Below are 22,580 nucleotides of genomic sequence, written 5' to 3'. Positions count from 1 at the left end.
AAAAAAAAAAATCACCCTTCACATATGGCATGGTAGAATAATCAGTACTAAATTTGAAATAATTTCCTTTTTATTTCTCCTCTCAGCTTAAGTTCTTAAATATATTTTATCTAATTTTATGGCTATAGAACATTGTACAGAAATAACTTCCACTCCAAAAACCAAGTTTTCTATTAATATATTACTCTGTGCTGAAGACAGCTGTAAATAAAAATTCCTTAGTTTGTGTATATTTCATTGATAAAAATTTACTGATGGAGTTCCCGTCGTGGTGCAGTGGTGAACGAATCCGACTAGGAACCATGAGGTTGCGGGTTCGATCCCTGGCCTTGCTCAGTGGGTTAACCATCCAGCGTTGCCTTAAGCTGTGGTGTGGGTCGCAGACGCGGCTCGGATCGCGTGTTGCTGTGGCTCTGGCGTAAGCTGGCAGCTGCAGCTCCGATTAGACCCCTAGCCTGGGAACCTCCATATGCCACGGGAGCGGGCCAAGAAATGGCAAAAAGACAAAAAGACAAAAAAAAAATTTACTGAAGCAGTGAATATAATGTCTTTTATAGGTTAATTATATACCTCAAAGTAATTTTTATTTTATTTTTGCTTTTTAGGGCTGCCCCTGCAGCATGTGGAAGTTCTCAGGCCAGGGTTCGAATCAGAGCTAGAGCTGCCAGCCTACACCACAGCCACAGCAACAGCAGATCCGAGCCATGTCTGCAGCCTACACCACAGCTCATGGCAACACTAGATCCTTAACCCACTGATTGGGGGTTAAGGATCAAACGTGTGTCCTCATGGATGATAGTCAGCTTTGTTTCCGTTGAGCCAGCACAGGAACGCCTATATTCTCTCTTGAACAATTCCGTATTCCAAGTTAATACAATTTTTGTATGAAAATAATCCCTTATGGCACAGCAGGTTAAGGATCTGGCACTGCTGGAACTCTGGTATAGGTTGCATCAGCAATGTGGGTTCGATCCCTGGCCTGGACAATTCCACGTGCCAGGAGTGTGGCCAAAAAAAAAAAAAAAAAATTACAGATGAGTCCGTTCTCATTTGTTACTGTATATACAAACACTATATACTGTATTAGTTTTTACATTTGGCAATGCCTCCATATATTGCCTCCTTGTCAGTAAATTATAATCAACTTGCCATTAAAAATCAATGCATATGGAGTTAGAAACAATGCCACATGCAGTGTGGTGAAATGCTTTGTTTAAAAATCTTTCTGTAATTGAAGTCTTATACTGATCTATCCCATTTGCTCAGAGGCAATAAATCATTGGTTGACATCCTTATTATTTTAACAGTGTCATTTAAGTATTGGCTATTACCGGGAAGATTGAAATGGCACCAGTGTAGTTTTAATATACACTTCAAGATACCAGTGATTTGCAAGCTATTTACATGCATTAGAAGGACCAGGGAGAAGATGTTTTATCTCTGGCTTTCAGGTCTATTCCGTCCATACGGATGGAGAATTTAGTATGGGCCGCCATCTGTGCTAGAGGGTTAAAATGTGAGCGTGAACAAACAGAGGAGGTCCTTGTTTTACTGGGAAAGATTGCAGATGGTAGCAAGTAGATGACCAAATACCCGAGGTTTAGAAAATGCAGATAGTCTTAAATTACAAAAAACCAAACAGAATATCATGCTGTAGACAAACAGTCTCAAAGGGTCTCGAGATCAACATCACAGGTTCTCCCCCCCGCCCAGGGACCTTCCTAGGCCATGTCTTCCAGGTGTTTTATTGCCGCTTGCAGGAGAATACTGTATTTTGTCATTGTGTGGCCCAGCTTCAGTGGCTTTGATGGGCAGAACACCTGCCTACCATATGCAGTGGGCTTTCTGTAGATCTTCTCAGAGACAGTGCTATGCGGTCCTCTTGCTGTGTCTGTTGGCTGTGGTGGTGCTCCTGTGAGAGATATGCTTTGGATCCTCTTCCTCTTGGGTGAGCTTGATTAGCTTTTGGCACACAGAATGCAAAAGCATGAAGAATATTAGTAATACACACGCCTCCTTGTTATTTTGTGTGGGTGATCAGAAATGTTCTAAGTGCTTAGGTCAGAGACAGGGGCATCCTTATTTGTACATCTCTCCTGTCATGGCTTGCCCGCACCCTTTTTGTTCATCTTGTTTTATCAAAGCAGATTTCTTTTTGAAATTGGTCTTTTATGTAATTGTACAATATTTTTAAATACTGGCAAAAAGAAATACCGAAATGCTGGATCCTTAACCCACGGAGCAAGGCCAGGGATTAAACCCGCATTCTCACGGAGACTGTGTCAGGCACTTAACCTGCTGAACCACAGTGGAAACTCCTCATTATAGTTTTGTTTGCATTTATCTAATAATGAGTGGTGATAAGCATTTTTCATGCGCCTGTTGGCCTTCTGCATGTCTTCTTTGCAGACATGTCTATTTAGGTCTTCTGCCTATTTTTCCATTGGTTTGTTTGCTTTTATTGTTATTAAGTTGTATGAGCTGTTTATTTTGGAAATTGAGCCTTTGTCAGTTGCATCATTTGCTGCTATCTTCCCCCAGTCCATTGGTTGTCTTTTTGTTGTTAATGGTCCCATTTGCTTAAATACTCAAGGGTTTTTGCTTTTATTTCTATTGCCTTGGGGACCTGACCTAAGAATGCACTCTACAGTTTACGTCAGAGAATATTTTGCCTGTGTTCTCTTCTAGGAGTTTTACCATGTCATCTCTCTTAAGTCTTTAAGCCATTTTGGGTTGACTTTTGTTTATGATGTGAGGGTGTGTTGTGACTTTATTGATTTGAATGTGACCATCCAACTTTGCCAGCGCCACTTGCTGAAGAGACTGTCGTTTCCCCATTGTATATTCTTGCCTCCTTTGTCGAAGATGCATTGACCATAAGTGCATAGGTTTACTTATGGGCTCTTTATTCTGTTCCATTGATACACATATCTGTGCTGATATCAAGCTGTTTTGATGATTGTACCTTGGTAGTATTGTCTGCATCTGAAAGGTTATGCCTCCGGCTTAGTTCTTTTTCCTCAGGATTGCTTTGGCAATTCTGATCCTTTTATGGTTCCAAATTTTAGAGTTACTCTAGTTCTGTGAAAAATGTCATGGATAATTTGATATGGATCATATTAAATTTGTAGATTGCTTTGGGTAGGATGGCCATTTTAACAATATTCTTCTGATCAAGTGGTAGCTTTCCATTTCTTTAAATCAGCTTTTAATTTCCTTTACTTATTATTTTTGCGTGTGTGCTTTTTAGGGCCACACCCATGGCATATGGAAGTCTCCAGGCTAGGGGTCGAATCGGAGCTGCAGCTCTGACGATGTGTGGAAAAAAGAGCAAAACCATTATCATTTATAAGTTTGTGTGCAGCATTAGGCATATGACAAAACATGCTACAGATGCTCAAACCTTGAGGAATCAGTGGATTATTCTACGCCTAAAAATGATTCTCTGCCTAGATCATCAATTTAAAAAGTATTGTTAAGTTAAAGAATTCATTTAAAAATGCTATGATACTATATGAAAATTAATAGTACTTTTATACCATCCAAATTTTAAAAGTGGAACCGTACATTCAATAGCAAAACAGATGCATACCCTCTGGAAAAACCTGCAAGACCCATGTGAAAACTACGCATTTGCCTCTTAGGCGATGACATTTAATATTTCTGGAGTGGGAAGATTACCTCCTGTGTGGTGTCCAGCCTTTTGCCTAAAGCCACGCATTTTACCAACGTCAATCACACCCTCAGTGTTTGTGTTTTCAAACTGTGGTGAACGTATGGTGATGTTCCTCTGGCAGACTCAGTACTCCACAACAGCTGAGAAAAGCTAAGTAATTCCTTACTGTCTCTTGTCCGTTTTCCTAAGGAAAAACTGGAGATGTCTCTCATTTAAGAGAAGGCAGGTAAAGAGATCCTTTTGGGAACAGTTGTCACAAGTATTTATTTTTAACTGGTACAATGATTTTTTTTTACCATCATAGCTGGTTTACAGTGTTCTGTCAATTTTCTGCTGTACAGCAAGGTGACCCAGTTACACATACATGTATGCATTCTATTTTCGCACATTATCAGGCTCCATCATAAGGGACTAGACATAGTTCCCAGTGCGACACAGCAGGATCGCATTGCTCATCCATTCCGAAGGCAATTGTCTGCATCTGTGAACCCCAAGCTCCCAATCCATCCCACTCCCTCCCCCTGGGCAACCACAAGTCTATTCAATTTTATTTATCATTATACAATCTGTCACAAGTTTTCATTGCACATGGAAGAACCCCAACTCAAATGACCTCCGGCCAAAGAGAGAGGAAGGCATTGCTGGGACCTTGGCATACAAACCAGGGTCCGTCTGAAACCCACAGCTGCCCAAACGAAGTCACCAGATAGCCAGTTTAGTATGCTTCTCCCTGGATGCAGAGTAAGGTGGCTGCTCTCTCAGCAAAACTTGTATTTTATCATAGGGAGGCTATTTCTTTAATAGACTTAATAGAAGAGTCAGAGGAAACTCTGATGGAGTGTGACTGGGTCATCCTTGGGCTTTGGCGGTGGATATTCTGACACTTCAGGCTTAGAGGCCACATTCATCTGTTTGGCCTGAGGCTCAACCATTGTGGAGAGAGAGATGTACTGAACTGGCTTGTTCTAAAGAATAAAATCGGTGTTCGCACAGTCATGCTATTAAAAGAATCTTTTCCTCCTGGGAAGGCAGAATTGTCCGTTTATTATATAAGAAGTCAACTGTGTTGAATGCAGCAGAGAAAGCCAGTTAAATCACAGATGAGCAAGTCACTGGTGACATGACACCAGAGGGACAGACTACTTGTGAGAGCTGGTTTGTAGAGGAATGAGCTTAGGGAACATAGCTCTGAGGTGAAGAGTGAAAATAGCTGTAAATAGGATGACAAGGTTCTAGTTCTTGTTTTGAAGGGACGGTTTTCCAAAAAACCTGATATGTTTTTGAGTGATGATGCCTTAGGTCCTTGCATTTCAAATTGTGGTCCCTGAACCATCACCAGGGCATCACTTTGGGAGCTTGTTAGAAACAGGGAATCTTAGACTTCCTCTCCACCTCATGAATAGAGCTTGCATTTTAACTTCATTCCCAAGGGAGTGAGCCTTGAGAAGCAATTCTCCTGGGAGGGTAAGTAAGGAGTAGACGGTACAGGCAACGTTGCCGTGTTTTAGAGATAGGTTCTTTCCAAGATGTTTGCTTTTACAGAGGTGGAGAGAGGCCAGCTGACTTGAAAGATGTGACCATAGATATAATTTCCCACTGGGGACAGGAGGGAGATGGGGGAAAAAGTGCTTAGCGTCTTGGCTAGCAAATAAGGGAGAGCCGGTGGATGGAGGAAAGGAAGAGAAAACCTCAAGTGTGCAATTACTGAGCAAGCGTCCAGTCAAAAGCACTGGTCAAGACTGAAAAGGAGAGCTCCTGTGGTGGTCAGGGGGGTAAGAACCCAACCAGTATCCAGGAGGATGTGCGATCGCTCAATCCCCTACCTTGCTCAGTGGGTTAAGGATCCAGCCTTGCCGCAAACTGCTACATGTAGGTCACAGAGGCAGCTAGATATGGTGTTGCCGTGGTGTAAGAATGCAGCTCTGATTTGACCCTTGGCCCAGGAGGTTCCGTATGCCGCAGGTGCGGCCCTAAAAAGAAAAAAACAAAACAAAAAAATGGCTGAAAGGGGCTGTTTTCGAGAAGTGAGATGTGGGTTAGCACAAATGGGTTTTTCTGGTAAAAAAGAGAACGTGAGCTGGGTGTTGGCGTTCATTGCAGAGTAAAACACAAAGCGTCTAAGTGTAGAACCATTACGTAAAAAAAAAAATGTGTGCCTGCCAGGCTAGCCCCCATCCTTTATTGTGACTATTCGTGAAACCAATTGATCAAACCATTGCAGGAAACCAATACAAGAAACCAATACATTAAAGAGCCAATATCTGCAAACAGAGAGTAAGGACTCTGACGACGGGAAACTGGAAAGTGGAAGGCTGTAGAGTTAAGGGATTCTAGGATGCAAAGGGACTACTGTGGTGGGAACACGGGTACCCCAGGCTGTTTGCTTCCTGATTGGAAATTCCAGAAAAAATTTTGTGCATGGAACTGTAGCGATGGTGAGCCCGTTTCTAAACTCATGAGAGAAAATGGCTTTACTTTTGATGTTAATAGAAAATGAATATCCACATGCCATGACCATTTGAGGAAAACATCTATTAATACGCAGTAGGATGTTTCTGCAGTTAACTTATTTTAATGATTAATAATGACAATAGTTGCCTTTCTGTTGCCAGCGGTAGAAATCACATGAGCAGTTTGTTTTATAATTTCAAGTTTAGGACGTTATGAAACAATAATAACAATTAAAAAAAAAAAAAAAAAAAAACCTCTTCCTTAGGAGAGTGGCTTAGCAGGTTAAGAACCCGGCTAGTATCCATGGAGGTTGTGGGTTCAATCCCTGGCCCTGCTCAGTGGGTTAAGGATCTGGTGTTGTTGTGAGCTGTGGTGTAGGATGCAGAGGCAGCTCGGATCCTGAGTGGCTGTGGCTGTGGTGTAGACCAGCTGCTGCAGCTGATTCAACCCCTAGCCTGGAAACTGTGCCACGGGTGTGGCCCCAGAACAAAAAGAAAAAGCTAACAAACACCCAAGACTTTATGAAATAGTTTATATGTTATTTTTTATTATAATCACATTTTGCAGAAACCGTAGTTTTAAATGCTGGTAGATTAGTTTTCATGTGTAAACATGTTTGCTGGTGAATTCGCTCTTCTAGCTGCTCCACTGTAGGAATAGTTTTGTTCCTTTCCCCATCTGCTTAAATCCTAGGCTTCCCCAGCCTCTCCCCGAACCCACCTATACCTCCCCTTCCACACCAGGGAGTAAAAACAATGCATCTGATGGGCATTCTGTGCCCTCGGATCGTCCGTCTTTTAGTCTTTCTGTTCTCACTCCATCTTCCTTTCCTGCACTCCTGTAAATGGACAGACTGCTTCCCCCGTCTCACAGCCCCAAGTGTGTGTGTTGTTTCAAGGCCCCAAGTGCGCACCTTTTCCCCCGTGGCCCATCCCGTCTTTCCATCGTTTACCCACTCGCTCCATCACCAGCCTCTCCCTTTCTCTTTCATACCCTCCATCACCAACAGGCTCCAGTATCTCCCATATCCAAATGAAAAGTTCCCCGGGGCCCCAGCCGCCTGGAGACACCACCACATCTCTTACTCATGTCCAGAGACAAACCTGAACCACCTCCATGACTGACTTTCGGTAAACTCTCTTCCATCCTAGTCTGGCCTGTGGTCCAGTCCCTCCATCAGGACTTCTCCTGCTAAGCAGAAAGGTGTAAAGAGACACACACAGGGCATTTTCATTGCTTCCCTACTTGGTTGTTTTTCTGGGGGCGGGGGGAGGTTAATGGCCAAGGCATGCGGAAGTTCCTGGGCAAGGGATCAACCCTGCACCACGGATAAAACCTACATACACCACAGCAGTGACAACACCGGCTCCTTAACCTGCTGAGCCACCAGAGAACTCTCATTGCTTCTCTAGCTTGGTGTCCAGGCAGTATTCCACATGCTGTCCCCAAACACGTGTGCTCCCCAGAAGTTGTCCTCCTCTGTCCCTGGCTATTCTTCTTAGTGTCCTGTCCTGTCCTGTCGGCTGCTGCTTTGAGCACAGCCTCCTCACAGTGGGGCATCTCAGGTCACCTCAGGAGCCCTCCGCCTCTCCCATATTCATTCTTCCCAGGTTAATGGATCAAGGGGCTGATGAGGCTCCAGGCATAGCTCTGGTCCATTTGTCCCATCCTCTGACCCCCAGCCCCATTCATCTATCTGCCAACGGGATACTGCAACTTGGTGGTTTTGGGGGTGCTTTTTATCGCTGTATCCCTACCCTCACTCCGAAATCCTCGTTTGTGGTGGTCTTTCTCCAGGGGCTCCCATCTTCCATCCAGATGGACGATTAAGGTGTTAACTTACCATCGCCTGGCTTTTAATGCTTGTCTTTTCCTTCAGTTGCTGAATTATGCCACCTACTTTCCTTGCAATGGAGAAAATCTCTGTTAAGAGTTCTTTAGGAGTTTCCACCGTGGCTCAAGTGGTTAACCAACCAGCCTGTATTCATGAGGACACCGGTTCAACCCTTGGCCTCGCTCAGTGGGTTAGAGATCCGGCATTGCCGTGAGCTGTGGGGTGGGTTGCAGATGCAGCTCAGATCCAGCATTGCTGTGGCTGTGGCGTAGGCCGGCAGCTGCAGTTCTGATTCGTCCACTAGCCTGGGCATCTATCTCCACATCTCACGGGTGTGGCCCTAAAATGACCGAAGACAGTTAAAAAAAAAAGACTTCTTTATTAGCCAACAAGTCCTTCCCTGGAGTGATCCTGTTTGCTTCCTGTTATGTAAATATTTTTAGATCACATAATTAATTAGGGATGAAATCCTGCTCAACAAGATCTTATTGACCCTATTCCATAGGACCTTGTATCCTTAAGTTTCATTTCTCCATGACCAACGGGTACGTCTAGAGCTTAATTTTAATCTTACACATTTTGACGAGCGATACTCAGTGTGGAATACTGATGCGTCTGCCCTTTTTAATGTTGACAGATTCCTTAATACCAGAACATTTATGTGCGTGAAGAATAACACTGTTTTTACTCTGACACCTTATTTACTTACATAGTATGCTTCTAAATATCCGTATTTATATAACCAATAACGCAAAAGCTTATAAATGAAACCAATTAGAGTTCCACAGGCATTTAAGCATTGATGGCACACCTAATGGATCTTTCCTAATTATTTAGTTCACATCACAGTCTGATATATCTGATTTTCTTCAATGCTTTAAGCACTCTGTGAAGCAGACACAATACAGAATATGAAACGTGCTGAAAATTGGACTGAGGGAGTTCCCTGGTGGCTCAGTGGGTTAGGAATCCAGCACTGTCACTGCTGTGGCGAGGGTTCAGTCCCTGGCCTGGGAACTTCTGCATGCTGTAGGCGCTGCCAAAAAAACAAAAAACCGAAAACCAAAACTGGATGAGTTCACGTCGGCTCCTCAGACCTAAAGTGGTGATCAATTTAATGGGGTTTCTTTCCTGTCTGTGGTCTTACTCCCTCTTAGCCATTTTTAGGGTTGTCTTCCTCGATTTCCTCAATCTTGCCGACTGTACCCCTGTCCAGTGTCTGGCTCATCCCACACAGCCGAAAGATGCAGAGCCTCCTAACGGCCCTGGCTTGAAGGATTGGGTCTCGGAACCAGTGTCTTCCTGGTCTTAGGTCATGAAGGTGGTTTGCACCTTCCAACCAAAGTTGATTAGGAGGTCCTGCCTTTATAGTGGACGACTGTCCTTTCGTGAGGGTCCACATCTCTTGCTTGGCATGGTTGGTCACTTTTATATCCTGGAACCCTAGCTTTGTCCCAAACGGCCACTCAATCTGGACATCTCATCGTCTCAGTACCATTCATGAGAAGCTGAGTCGAGGACCCATTCGCCTTCATTGTACGGAGTGGCTTTCTGTGCCCATTGCTTGTTCTGACTTGGTCTAGCCCTGGTGCCATCTGCAAGTTGAGGTCAGTGCAGCTCTTGGAAATTGCTGCTGCTGTAGCTCCTTCCCCCTTCAGTCCTGTGTGTTGACCTCTGTTATCATTGGCAACAATTTTGCAACAATGATCCTTCTCGGTGTTTCTCCCTTCAATGGGTATGCGCTTACCGTTACCCCTGATTCATACGTAGGAAGCCGTCCTGCACCATTGAGGATGAAGGACTGCGAGTTCTGTTCCCATGAGCCGGTCCACATTCGTGGATGGTGGTAAAAATAAGACGACGAAATCACTCTTGATTGCCATCTGCCTTGCGCGAGAAATAGCATCCGAACACCCTCAGACAATCCCCCGCTGCGACTTTAGAACCAGATTGGTCCCTTGGAGATAAACGCACGTGTTTCACATGCCATAAATATAGTTAGACAGATGGAAGGTTTAGGATAAATAGAAGCACTCCTTCCTTCCTTAATTCAGTTCCCATTATCTTGTTCTTCTGGATAATCGACAACCATCAGTGGAAAGTTGTTGATGGCAGAACAGGCATGAACAAGGGAAAGAAACAAACTTCTGTTGACGGCTTATGAAAATGTAGAAAACGGATGCCTAGAGAAGGCTACAAAGCCGGAGTAATGCAAGGTACTGAATTACTATACAGAGTTATTAACGTGTGTGTTACCTTTCGCTTTGGACTTGCTAATGTCTTCGGCTTGCGATGGTGTTTTATAAAGGACATAACCTTCGGACTCTGATGAATCCTCTTATTTAAAGGTCTGTTCACCTGCTGCACATGTTCCATATCCTTTCACCTTTCTCGACACCAGATCATCTGCGACAATATTCACAAACGTATTTCCCCGACATGTTACAGAGCACAACCGTCACGTGTTTCTACATTCTCCTACATGCAAAGCATTGCCAAGCTGTTATTACTTGGGCTGAAATATTTTTCCCTCGGGGTTATTTGGAAGAAAGAGGCGTTTCCGAGCCTGACAACATTCAACATGTTAGATTCAGGGAGGTTTACTTCCTCCACACAAGCCAGAGGACTTGTTTAAAAAAAAAAAACAAAAAAAAAAAACAACAAAAACCAGGAAACACCCCAAGGCTGTCAAGCGAGACATTTTCAACAGGCAGCTGCCAGCTACTACATGGACTCTGCATGGTTTTAGAACTTTCACATCTGGCAGCAAAACTTACTTGCCCATTGGCACAACCGGTGAAAATGTGCTGTTTTATTTCAAAGAGGTATAGGCATACTGGGACAAAAAAGTGTCTGCATATTAAAAAACAAAAAAGCCGTTAAGTCATATCCTACATCCATGTATTAGGAATATTCATTATTATCTGGCATAGAATTATGTTGTCAGTGTAAAAATAGACATACAAAAGTATATCATTTTTTTGGTACAAAAATAGGTTCTTATTTCCTATAGAATATATTTTCTTCTGCAGCTTTATGTTCTCCCCATTCAATGGCATAGCAAAGAAATCATTATCTGATTAGTACTTTTCTTAGGCTGCATACACGGCATGTGGAAATTCCCAGGCCAGGGATCGAACCTGTGTCTCTGCAGTGACCATACTGGATCCTTAGCTCACGGTGCCACAAGAGAACTCTGCATTATTACTGTTCAGTTGCCCGTGTGTGAGGACATGGACAGTCAGGCGATGACCCCTAGATGGTGTTGGATCTCTGCACACTGCAGACATTCCCTAGCCGCTGCAGGTGGAATTCCTGGCTCAAAGGCAACACACAATGGAGCCTGAGAGGCTTGAGGCAAATGGCCCTTTAAAGACAGCTCTAAGAAAACACATTCTCAACAGTTACTGAGAAAACCTTTTTCTCCCCACCTTCACTCTTCAAATTTTGATGATCAGGAAGGGAAAAATAAGTGAGACGTGTACCTTGTTTTACGTACAGAGAAGATACCCATCTTCAGGTGGGTTGATTTTAGCCAGGTAAAGACCCATCGGGTCCATATCCATAAGCTCCCCCTTTAAGCTTTAGTTCTATTGGAACTTTAGTTTAAGCTTTAGTTCTATTGGAATCCCTTATCGTGCGTTTCTTTGCTTCTTGGTGAGGATGGAGGTGGGGAGGTGGTGTCTTCATTCTTTCCGGAGTTCCATCGTGAAGAAAACCTCTCCTCCATGCTTTAAAATGGATGGCTCTTGGGAGAAGACCCCCACTGCCTCTTTCTTCTTCCTTTTTCCACATCCATCCACCAGAGATGTTTCTCAGAAGTGATCCCCAGGTGGCGGGCATCTGGCCTGGCCGTGGCTTCGGGCTGTCACCCCTCCTCTCTCTCAGAAGCTGACTGCCTCCAGCCAGAAGCTTTCCACCCTTCCTTCCCATCCTCTTCTTTGCTTCTTCACGTGTCCAGCTTTGGAAGCTACGTTTGGAACTTGCACTGGGCGTTAGTTTTTCCAAAGATGGACTCTAAACTTTAAATGGGCAGGAGTCCTTCGGAGATGATGAGATTCTTTGAGGCCCATTCATCCTGAAATACACCAGACACCCTCCCATTCAGAGATACAGATTTTATGCATATCTTCCCACAAGTTTTGTCTGAGCCTTAGTAATTAAGAGAGGAGGAGAGAGATGCTAACACCCTAGTCCTCAGCATTTGAGCCAAGTAGTTGCTGGGCTTGCACGCGATGAATCTGATTTGTGAAATTCTACCGTATTGAATTGCTTTGTACCCACGCGGAGTCCAACTGGAAGGGAAGTGTCTGCAGTGATCACAGAGTGCATGTGGATAAGCGAAAGCCATACGCACCACGGGATATTTGAATTAATGTTTCTAATCTGAGATGTATTTCTAAAAGGGAGAGCATAAAAATACTTTTTATATCACACAGAATTTGCTTGTTTCCCAAAACTGGCATAAAGTCACAAGACAATCGTGCTAAGGTGGTGACATTTCCATGTAAACAGATGTTTCTCATGGAACTGGTTCATCTCACAGTCCGTCTGCTGTGCACCTAACACTAAAACACGTCTGACATCCAGAAAGAAGGCACTCTGTGGGTGTCATATTTTCACATACAAATACACCCTGTCAACGTGCGTGAACTGCTCATCAACATCATCTAAATAATCAGCCTAATGATTTGATACGCGTTTAAGGTTCTTCTAAAATTAACAACGCACTGGGAGTTCCCGTCATGGCTCAGTGGTTAACGAATCTGACTAGGAACCATGAGGTTGTGGGTTCAATCCCTGGCCTTGCTCAGTGGGTTAAGGATCGGCGTTGTTGTGAGCTGTGGTGTAGGTTGCAGACGTGGCTCGGATCCCGCATTGCCGTGGCTCTGGTGTAGGCCAGCCGCTACAGCTCTGATCAGACCCCTAGCCTGGGAATCTCCATAGGCCACAGAAGCAGCCCTAGAAATCACAAAAAGACAAAAAATAAAATTAATGATGCACAGAGGAAATCATGAACAGATACAGAATTGGAAAGCAACGCCATGTCCAAGAAGATAATCCAGTTTCTCTGCTCATTTAAATCTTATCAGAGGTGTAGGTCAGATGTGAAGAGGAAGAAACGCAAGTAAAAATTCATAGAACTTTCCGTTTTCACACCTTCGCTATCCCTGGATGACATGCCGAGGTAGCCACACATCCCCGAGTTTGACATATAAACACAAGGAATACTTTCTGGATGCGAAATTAAGGCCGTTGGAGGCCTTAAAACAGTTGGAGGAACCAAAGTAACAAGGAAATCACCGAACGCATCTGACTGGCATCATGAGGACACAGGTTTGATCCCTGGCCTTGCTCAGTGGGTTAAGGATTCGGCACTGCAGAGAGATGTGGTGTAGGCCAGTAGCTGCAGCTCCGATTCGACCCCATGCCTGGGAACCTCCACATGCTGCGAGTGTGGCCCCGAAAAGCAAAAAACAAGTGCGTCCTTTATGGTAAATGAGAGACATGATACTCTTTCTGTCTTTAAGGTGGTGAGATGTTCTGGTCTTCCTGAGTTTAAGACTTGCAGTTGTTAAGCTTTGCTGCTTCCCACTACGGTCCCAGGAGAGTTCTGTGGAGCCTTAAAAAGGACAACCAACCAAGTACAAACTTCCTTGTGTTTGCAGGCAGGAGACTGCAGTTCCAATGTGTCTGCAGTCTCTGATCTGCCCGTGCTACTTGTGTGCTGACACCCACGCTCTCAACTCCCCGCACTGGGGTCTGAGCAGTCTCCTTCCTGCAGACACAGGGAGACAGGTGGAAGACCGGTTTGCTTTCTCTCAGGATCTGACACTGTCCCCCACAGTCTAGTCTAAAAGCCACTTTTACTTAGGCTTCGCTTTCATCCCTGAGGCCCCTCCTAAGGATTTTTTAGGCCTCTGGTTGGTTTGTCTCTTATTTAGGTTAATGATAAATGAACCCCGGTAAGGGTGACACCCGAATGCATTAACAGTCTCCTCACTGCTAAAAAGGCATGCATAGATTCATTCATGTGCTAGAATGGTTTTTTTTTTTTTTTTTTAAAAAAAAGCTTCAAATTAAGGATGGTTCACTCTGTCTGGAACACACTGTGTAACAGGGCGAGCAGAGAGGTATGCCCGTGGTGGGGCACAGCTTCAGCACTCAAAGAGATGATCACAGAGAACTCTGGACTCCCAGCTGGCATGTAGAAGACAACAGAAGTTTGGGGGAAAGAGAGCAGGGAGAACTTTCCTGGGGTGAGGGGTAGGGGACACAGGGAAGAAGGGAGGGAGGGGGAGGGAGAGAGGGAGGTGGGGGAGGGAGAGTGGGAAGGAGAGAATGCTTTGAGCCTGGTTGATGAAGAGGTACAGAGGAAGTAGAAAATCTCTCTGGGCAGAGGAAAGAGGACAGAAAAGATACATGGAAGCAGGGGCCGGGCTAACGGGTAACTTAGCTGATTTATCGGAAGCGGCTCTTAAATGCAGGGTGAGGCATCTCGGGGGATAAGATGAGGGTAGGCCCTGGACGTAAACTGGTGCTGGCCTGAGGCATGCAAGATGATCCCTCCCGGGCCAGTGGAAGGCCAGGGACGATTCCTCAGGGTGTGAGGAGGCAGGCATCGCAGTGATATTTCAGGAAGATCAATCTGAAGTCATGGAGCAGGAACAGGAAAAGACAAAGAAACAGCTGGGAGATGATGATGATTCCAGAACTGGCTCAGAAGGTCTGAATTAAGGTCATGGTGGAGCACAGAGGAATCAGCGAATGTCCTTTCTAGTAATGCTCGTTACTAGTCATGCAAATCAATCCCACCCGACAGAATTAAAAAAAACAAACAAACTAGACAAATTCATCTTAAAAAAAAAAAATCTAGACAAATTCATCTTTTAAAGACTTCCTGAGAGCATTGAAGAGCTGCAGGGACCCTGTGGAAGGGCCAGACCAGTCACTTTGGGGAAAAGCCAAACCCCAGCGAAGTCAGGTGACTGCTGAAGTGTTCAAGCTGCTTTCACTCAGAAACAATACTCCTAATACTGAGACAATATTACCAATACTCATCCTACTCCTTTGGGTTTAGACCCAAGGGGACAGGGCAGGCCAAGGTCCGGAGCCTCCTAAGAGATGCTGCGATGTCTAAGGTGGAACCTAAGGTAAATGCAAAGCAGAACTAAACCTTCCGGATGCCGCCCCAACCTCGGCACTGTGGAGAAAGTGGCTTTGGGCCAGAGCAGAGGACAAGAGGAAGGACGCTGTCCCCAACAACAACACTCTTAGAGCCGGATGAAACCGCTCAAACCGCTCACCCCTTTATCTTGTTCAGCCGAGAAGCAACCTTGCCAGAACAAGGACTGCCCTGACTGCATTCTGCCTTTATTTTCTTCACCCCACTCCCTATCTTGGACCATTCTCCCCCTCTCCTCCTCCCCTCCCAAGTCGCCTGATGCTGATCCTGTTGCTGGTTACTTCAGCCACAAGCCCCCAATAAAACCTACTACCCCCCACCACCGGGGAGCCTGAGCCTTCCCTCAGTGCTCCTGGCCACCTGCTGGCCAGCAACTCCAGACTCTGCCTCTGTTTCTGCTGCAAAGCCCCACGGCCCCTTTCCCGCTCTAACAAACATATCCTTAGAAACTGGTCAAGATGGGAGGGATCTGGTTGTGTGCAAATGCAGGGTGGGAGCTGCTGGGATTCTGCTGAAAACAACCCAGTTGGGAGCTTCTGGAGAAAGGGTAGATTTCAGGACTCTTTTGGGGATGTGTCGCCATGGAGGTGACAGAATTATGGGAAGGGTCAGGATTTTCAAAGGCGGGGAGGCTCAGGGCGAAAGGACCAGACCCATAGATGCAGAGACGGAGGATAAGGAGGTGGGGTGTATCTCATCCTCCCAGAGCCAGGTTCACGGCCACGGGACCTATCAAAGGCGTGTCCCTGGGAGGAACCTCTAAGGGACAGTCAGAACCCGAGGCGGAAAGGAGCCAGGTAACTATCAGGGGGTGGGGGAGCTGTCAGAAGCCTGCAGCGGCTGGGACACGGGCACAGAACCAGGTTCAAGCATCCAGGGAGATCTAGTGAGAGAGGGAGCAGGAAAGTCACTTAGGGTCGTGTGGTCCCACAGCAGAGGAAATGGAGATTTGTAAGTGACGCCCTCGCCAGGGAAGCCAGGGGAGAGGAAGCGGCTTATAACAAGTGAAAAGGTAGGAACTGATGAGACACAGCGAGAGGAAACTCCCTGTTGGGTTGTTTAGCCATGAAATATGGTAGCAGAAGGTTCTGTCTTGAGGGGATATTTGGGGAAGAACTGTTCTCCACGAAGTGCAGCTAAAGGCATCTGTATTCACAGAAGACAGAATACCTTACATTTGTCGAGAGCCGACATCACTTTGCGACTGGAAAGGACTCTTACTAAGTGGCGTTCTGTAGGAGCTCATCAGTGGTGTTTTGTCTGCTCCGGGAACTGCAGTATTGGCAACAGGCAGCGGAAGCATGCTTCCATTCTGGGTGACTGTCTGAAAAATACCGGGGCGGGCTGTGTACCCTGAGGACATAGTGGAATCCATGAAACTGTTACAGGAAATGACTTTGCCCACACTTTGGATTTGCAGCTGGGCAATCTGTACTTTTAACCTTAGTGGCATAAAATCCATGAATGAGCTCAGATGTTTATACAAAGTATACTCTTGCCTTGTGTTACATTCTCACCTCGCTCCCTCTTTCTTTTCTTCCTCCTTGCTTGCCTTTCCCCCTCCTTCCAGAACAACAGGACAGAGTTACCCTTTGGCCCCCCTGACAGCAGCAGCAGTGCATGTGTGTCTGACCTCACAATGAGCTTTGAGGGAGAGGGCCCCGCCCGCAAGGGCTGGAGTAATAAGCACACTGCAGCTGGACATTCCTCACTTTCGGGCTCTATTACAACTTGCTGAAGTCTTAAGAGAACATAAGCATGCCCCCTACTCCCTCAAATGAGGTTCTTTAGACCACTCCACCATCATCCCCTCACAGCCCTGATTCATGCAGGCCCCAAGGCTACCCATCTGCATGCAGGTTTAAGCCGTGGCACCAGGAAGGGTGACTTCCTGCCCCCTCCCCCTTCCCAGCCACGGCAGGTTTCTCTGCTATTGGGACCCCCAGGGACAGCTGCCGCCTGTCTGTGACTTCCATCTCTGACTTCGGCTTGCTGTTTCCTAATTCCCAACACTCATGCCAGTCTCATAAACAAACATGCTCAATTTCAGATAGCAGTTGGGACTATTGCTTCTGGCCTCGAGTTCTGCCAAGTCTATCTTCGGACTGAGTTTAGCGCTCACACCCATACACCCCTGTGTACTGGGCTTAATAATAATAACGCCCTTATTTTTCTCCAGCGCTCCACCCCTCGGCTTCCTTGAGTGTAGCCTGTCCCGCAGCTGGCCTCATTACTGCCTTTCCTTCTAAAGTCTGAGCTTGTTCACCATTGATTGCTTCCCGCAAGTGAGAACCCATCATCACTTCAATCCCCAGACCAACCCGTGGAAGAGTAAGCAGAGCCAGACAACCAGTCTAAAGATGTGCATTGCTTTTTCCTTCTCAATTGACAAAATGCCTCGATTCTGGAGAGTTTTCTTCAGTTAATACATTACAAAGCAGTTACAATATCTGATAGGTTTCTTACTTATTTCTCCTCTCTACCAATTAGGAGAGAGGAACCCTGGCCAACGTGAAGGATTTTTATTGTTTGCAAATTTCACTAATCCATGAAATTCCATTTAATGTAACGCTTAATGACTTGGAGAGGTTTAAATATATTATAAATGAGATCACAGCATGTTTTACCTACTCAAAGCATAAGCAGATTTGTTTTGATTTCTATCCTGTATTCAAGGAGTTAGGTCTTAAAGCTGATACGACCTGCGTATGCTAAGCAAAGTGGACACGATCCCTTCTCTCAGGCAACGTATATTTTCTAGGAAGTGAGGGCAGGAAGATTCCAGACGATAAATAACATGAGAAAAGGAAAACAAATGTCTCCAACAGCAGAAATTATAAGAAACGATGTTATCCCTCCCACATAGTAGTTCTCAACTGGGGCGCTGCTGTCCCCCTACGAGGCTAGTGACAAAGGCTGCGTCATTTTTGGTGTGTCACCTAGAGAGGGTACCACTGCATCTAGCAGGCAGAAGTCAGGGCTACTGCTCAGCATCCTTGAGGCACAGGACGTTCCCCAGCCGAAGAGCGATCCAGACACAGATGTCGCTAGTGCCAAGGTTGAGAAACCTTCTCTAACACTAGAATTAGAATATACCCATTATGCTCTCCTGTTATCCTTGTGTGCTCTCACAGAGAGACACACATAAAAGACGTTGTCCCCGCTTGCCTTGCAATTCCAATCGTTTTTAAGATGAAAAATTGCAATTTTTTTTCCCCAGAAGGAGGATACCTTTAAGATTGTGTTGTTTTGTTTTTTTTTTCTTACCGTATACAAGAATCCTGTTTCCTTTCCTGAAATGCCTTGTTGCAGAAGGGGTGACTTTCAAAACCTCACGGTAACGACCAACACCAGAAGACCAACCAATGCCAAGACACTCTTTGGTCAAACAAAGTCTTCAGAGGTTCCATGCATTAGATGCCCTGATCCAGCCACCCTGGACTCCTCTGTCCCTTGCAGGCTCATCTGTGCAGCCACGTGAGCAAATAATCAGAGCAGGTGTATCAGGAGAAACACTGCTTTCTCGAGGGTGTTGCCAAACATCCATTCCAGATTCATCACTCTCTGCAAAATCAAATCAAAGATATTAATCTCCAAGAGAGAGGCTGCAGTTGAATTCTATTGTGCTAGGATGTTGCCCATAAAATGGTGAGATTTACCCAGCACTCCAGACCGTGTTTCTGTCTTCGGAGGACCTTCTTGAAGGCCCCCTCGACTACATTTCCTTCTCTCCCCTCCAGTCCCCACCCTTGATGGCTTTCACATTTACAGCATCGTTGTCTTCCTAAGCTGCCTTTCTCTCTTGACTTGCTTTATTCATTTTTTTTTTAATAGACAAGAGTCTGCAAGTCATGCAATGTCTGGAAAAAGCAACCAATTCCAGTGCTGTATATTTGTAACAGTTTTGTGTTTCCATCTCTCCTTTTTATATCTTTAATTACCTTTAAGCGTTTCAGGAACCCGTGATGGATCGTAAACATCATCTTGCCTTGTGCGTCGGCGCCCGCTTTGAAATCTCGGGTTCTCAAATGCCTGTGCTGTTTGGATCCGTTTTAACTCCATCCTCTCAGGTTTTCCTGGACAAAGAGAGAGGTTTCAGTGGTTTGTCTCTGAATCCTTGCACACCGTTCAGTGACAGGAGTTCCCCAGTTAACTGTATTTATTCTCAGACAGAAGAGACGAGAGAAGACAGATACAAGAACCCAAACTTTGTAAAGAGACAAACCCAAATTCGAATCCCCTCTCAGCTTTTCTCTCACTTAATCTCCTGGAGCAAAATGAATTCCTCTATCAAGGGAAGAGAGGACTGACTTTGAAGTTATCAGGATCACACACATGAGGTAGGATGGTGGCCCAACAAACTTCTTACCTTTCCTGTAAAAATAGCAGATGCCAGTTCATCTTTAAAACAGGAACACCAGCCAGGGCAGACACGGCTTCCTTTTCCTTTCATCTTAGAATACAGACCAGTGCCCTTCTAGATTTTTCAATTGCAAAATGTCATCTGGACATTTGGGGACCAAAATGGCAATGGACTTTTTCTCTATTGCTCAATTAATGACCTGTACAGACCTTCCAGTTGAAGTCACCTTGACACACGGGAGGATAGGAGAAGAATAGAAGTGAAAAACAGGTGTCAAACGCCGTTCGGTAGAAGAGGATTTGTAGTGGAAGAAGTTTCTGTGAGCCTGCAAAACTCTGAATCCTTTGTTTGGAAAAGACATACGTGAAGACAAATGGCAGGAAGGACTGTCACAGAGAGAAACACCCTTCTCTACACAGATGCCACGGCAGGAGTGAAAAGGAACTGCCCTTCAACTAGGTAAACTCACTCAGTATAATCAAACATAAAGAGGGTTTCAGAGTGCTCGTCATGACTCAGCAATAACAATAACAAACCCAACTAGTATCCATGAGGACACAGGTTCTATCCCTGGCCCTGCTCAGTGGGTGAAGGATCCGGCGTTGTTGTGAGCTGCGGTATAGGTTGCAGGTGTGGCTCGGATGCTGCGTGGCTGTGGCTGTGGCATAGGCCGCAGCTGCAGCTCAGATTTGATCCATAGCCTTGGAGCTTCCATATGCTGCAAGTACAGCCCTAAAAAGCCAAAAAAGAAAACAATATTTCAAGGAAAAAAGGATGGCCACCATTTCTTAGGCGGAAAGGTTCTTATAAAAGAGAAACCAAAAGCACATTTTCCCCCTAAAAAAATTCTTAAGTTTCACAAGTGGCTATTTCCACATTGGGAACTTCCTTCTGGGACACTTAGGTGTGAGCAGAGCAGTACGTACTGAAAAAAAAAAACATCCTTATAGAACCTCTTTGACTTTGCGTTCCTTCTGTAGCCCTGTGGTGCGCTACCAAAAGGCATTGTATCTGACACCAGGTGCTGAAACAGAGGCAAAGTCAGGACGTGTATTTGCTCGTGAGAACAGTGTTTCAAAACTCAGCATCGTTGCTACCAATAATGTCTTTGCCTATAATGTAATGGAAGAAATCAATGGAGTGTTGGGGGCATTTGTCAAAATTGCACATCTAAATGATACTGCATAATATCGTCAAGACAGCCTGCTAACAGGAAATAAGCATGGAGCTTGATCATATTTTTAAATTACATAAATAGTTTTGACAGGAAGTAATGTTTTAAAACAAGAAGCCTGGAGATACACAAACACACAGAGAAGGGGGAGCTTGATCAAGCCCCACAGAGAATAATGAAATTATTGATTAAATGAGAAAAGTCAATGATGCCGAAAAGAAGTCATTATCACGGAGCCTCTCTGCTAACTTCAGATGTGTGCCTCATTTCATGACGACCACGGACGCAAAGACAATAATAAAACGGAAAGCACAACAATGAAGCTGTTATCATCGTATTTCAATCTAGCCATGGCACGGACCTGAGCCAGCAAGGACCACGGTGAGCAGAACTCAGAATGTTGCCAACTGAGCTCTAGACCCGGGGATTCCGCTACCTTTCTAAAAATGGACCCTCTGCGCTCAGCATGGTGACTTTGAAAGAAGTCCCTGAAGAGCTGCTTTGGACAAAGGGTGACCCCTCCCCAGGAACCATTTCTTGATTTGACCATCACTCTGTTGCTGTGAGGACAGAAGTGTACCCACTCTGGACATCCAGAAGGTCTCCTGGCTCTTAGGCAGATATTTATGAATTCATTAACTATTTTTTAAAATTTTTATTATAGTTCATTTACAATGTTCTGTCAATTTCTGCTGTACAGCAGTGACCCACTTATACATAGATGTATACATTCTTTTTCTCTCATTACTCTCCAGCATGCTCCATCACAAGTGACTAGATATAGTTCCCTGTGAGATACAGCAGGATCTCATTGCTTATCCACTGTAAATGCAATAGTTTGCATCTACTAACCCCAGACTCTCTGTCCATCCCATTCCCTCCCCCTCGGCAATGGTTCTCCATGCCCCCGAGTTTGTTTGCTTAGGCAGATGTTTAAATTGTAGGCAAGTGAATCTACAAAGTAAACATTGATGAACAGGAGAAATGATAGATGCTTACAGAGGAACTCACCGTCCCAGAGTTCAGAAGTCTGTTTTGGGTTCCCTGGGTCAGAATGTCGAGACATCAGCAAAGCTGAGGTCATTTCCCAAGGCCACATGGGAGGATCTGATTCCTGCCTTTTCCAGCTTATACAGGTGGATCGCCTGTTTTGGGCTGTGGCTCCTGCCATCTTCACTGCCAGCCAGGACCTGGTGAGTCCCTGGTGTGGCCTCACTCTAACTCTGCCACCCACTTCTACATGTAGGGACCTTTATGAGTCCACTGGTCCACCTACATGACCCGAGGCTCCACTCCCCCGTTTAAGGTCTGCTCATCACCAGCCTTAAGGCATCTGCAAATTTAACTCCCCTCTACTGTCCAAGGGGACGTGTTCGCATGTTCTAGAAATCAGGACGTGGACGTCTTTGCAGGAAAGGGCGTTATGTTTGCCTAGAGTGGCAATCATCTAATTCTTTTTATTTCAGATTTGAAACTCAAGTATATAGGGTATTTGTGATTGATGTTTAGGAATCAAACTCCTAAGTTCTTCCTAAAACTACATGACCGTTTTAAAAGTATGCTCTTGGAGGTCCTTTGTGGCATCGCAGATTACATATCCGGCATTGCCCCTGTTGTGGCTCACGTCGCTGCTGTGGTGCGTGTTCGAGCCCTGGGCGGGGAACTTCCACATGCCCCAACCGTGGCCAGAGAAGCTGTGCTCTTGTCATCTGCACACGTATATATAATTTTGATCTCTATTTCCAATATGATCATGGTGGTGAAATGAAATCTGTGTGCCTTTCACACAGACATCGAAAAACCTAAACGCTCATGTGTTTAATTTTAAACCTCTAAGAGTGTAAATGCATTTACCAATTTGCCAAGTGAAATATATAAATGCGATAAAACAAGGCA

General features: G+C 45.1%; 1 protein-coding gene and 1 long non-coding RNA gene across 21 annotated transcripts in view; one reads left to right on the top strand and one right to left on the bottom strand.

Moving 5' to 3' along the window:
* LOC146394455 (patatin-like phospholipase domain-containing protein 4) overlaps positions 1 to 22,580 on the top strand; it is an 81,474-nt gene that overhangs the window by 42,898 nt on the left and 15,996 nt on the right. For 4 of the 19 annotated variants that reach the window (XM_085007121.1, XM_085007117.1, XM_085007114.1 and 1 more), the window contains one exon: positions 9,732 to 9,820. The exons of 11 other annotated variants lie outside the window; for them this stretch is intronic. In XM_085007121.1, coding sequence (XP_084863247.1) covers positions 9,732 to 9,811 — 80 coding nt within the window. In that variant the 3' untranslated portion in view covers positions 9,812 to 9,820. Of the gene's footprint in view, positions 1 to 197; positions 260 to 8,006; positions 8,308 to 9,731; positions 9,821 to 17,326; positions 19,051 to 22,580 lie in introns of those variants that run through there. 4 more of the 19 variants (XR_014834982.1, XM_085007115.1, XM_085007120.1 and 1 more) reach the window with 4 other exon arrangements.
* Positions 17,503 to 22,580, bottom strand: part of LOC102166006 (uncharacterized) — a 316,146-nt gene continuing 311,068 nt past the window's right edge. For both annotated transcript variants that reach the window (XR_014835081.1, XR_014835083.1), the window contains 3 exons: positions 19,517 to 19,736; positions 19,089 to 19,223; positions 17,503 to 18,711 (listed from right to left, as the gene is read on the bottom strand). This is a non-coding gene — a long non-coding RNA (uncharacterized LOC102166006). The remainder of the gene's footprint in view (positions 18,712 to 19,088; positions 19,224 to 19,516; positions 19,737 to 22,580) is intronic.

This window comes from Sus scrofa, chromosome X (genome assembly GCF_054392235.1).
Source record: "Sus scrofa isolate SSC_HxYL_T2T_F1_AM1 chromosome X, Sscrofa_HxYL_maternal_Yorkshire_Landrace_v2.0, whole genome shotgun sequence".
In the NCBI taxonomy this organism is placed as follows: Eukaryota; Metazoa; Chordata; class Mammalia; order Artiodactyla; family Suidae; genus Sus; species Sus scrofa.
Note: the sequence above shows the minus strand (reverse complement) of the source record. Positions and strands in the feature narration are given on the sequence as shown.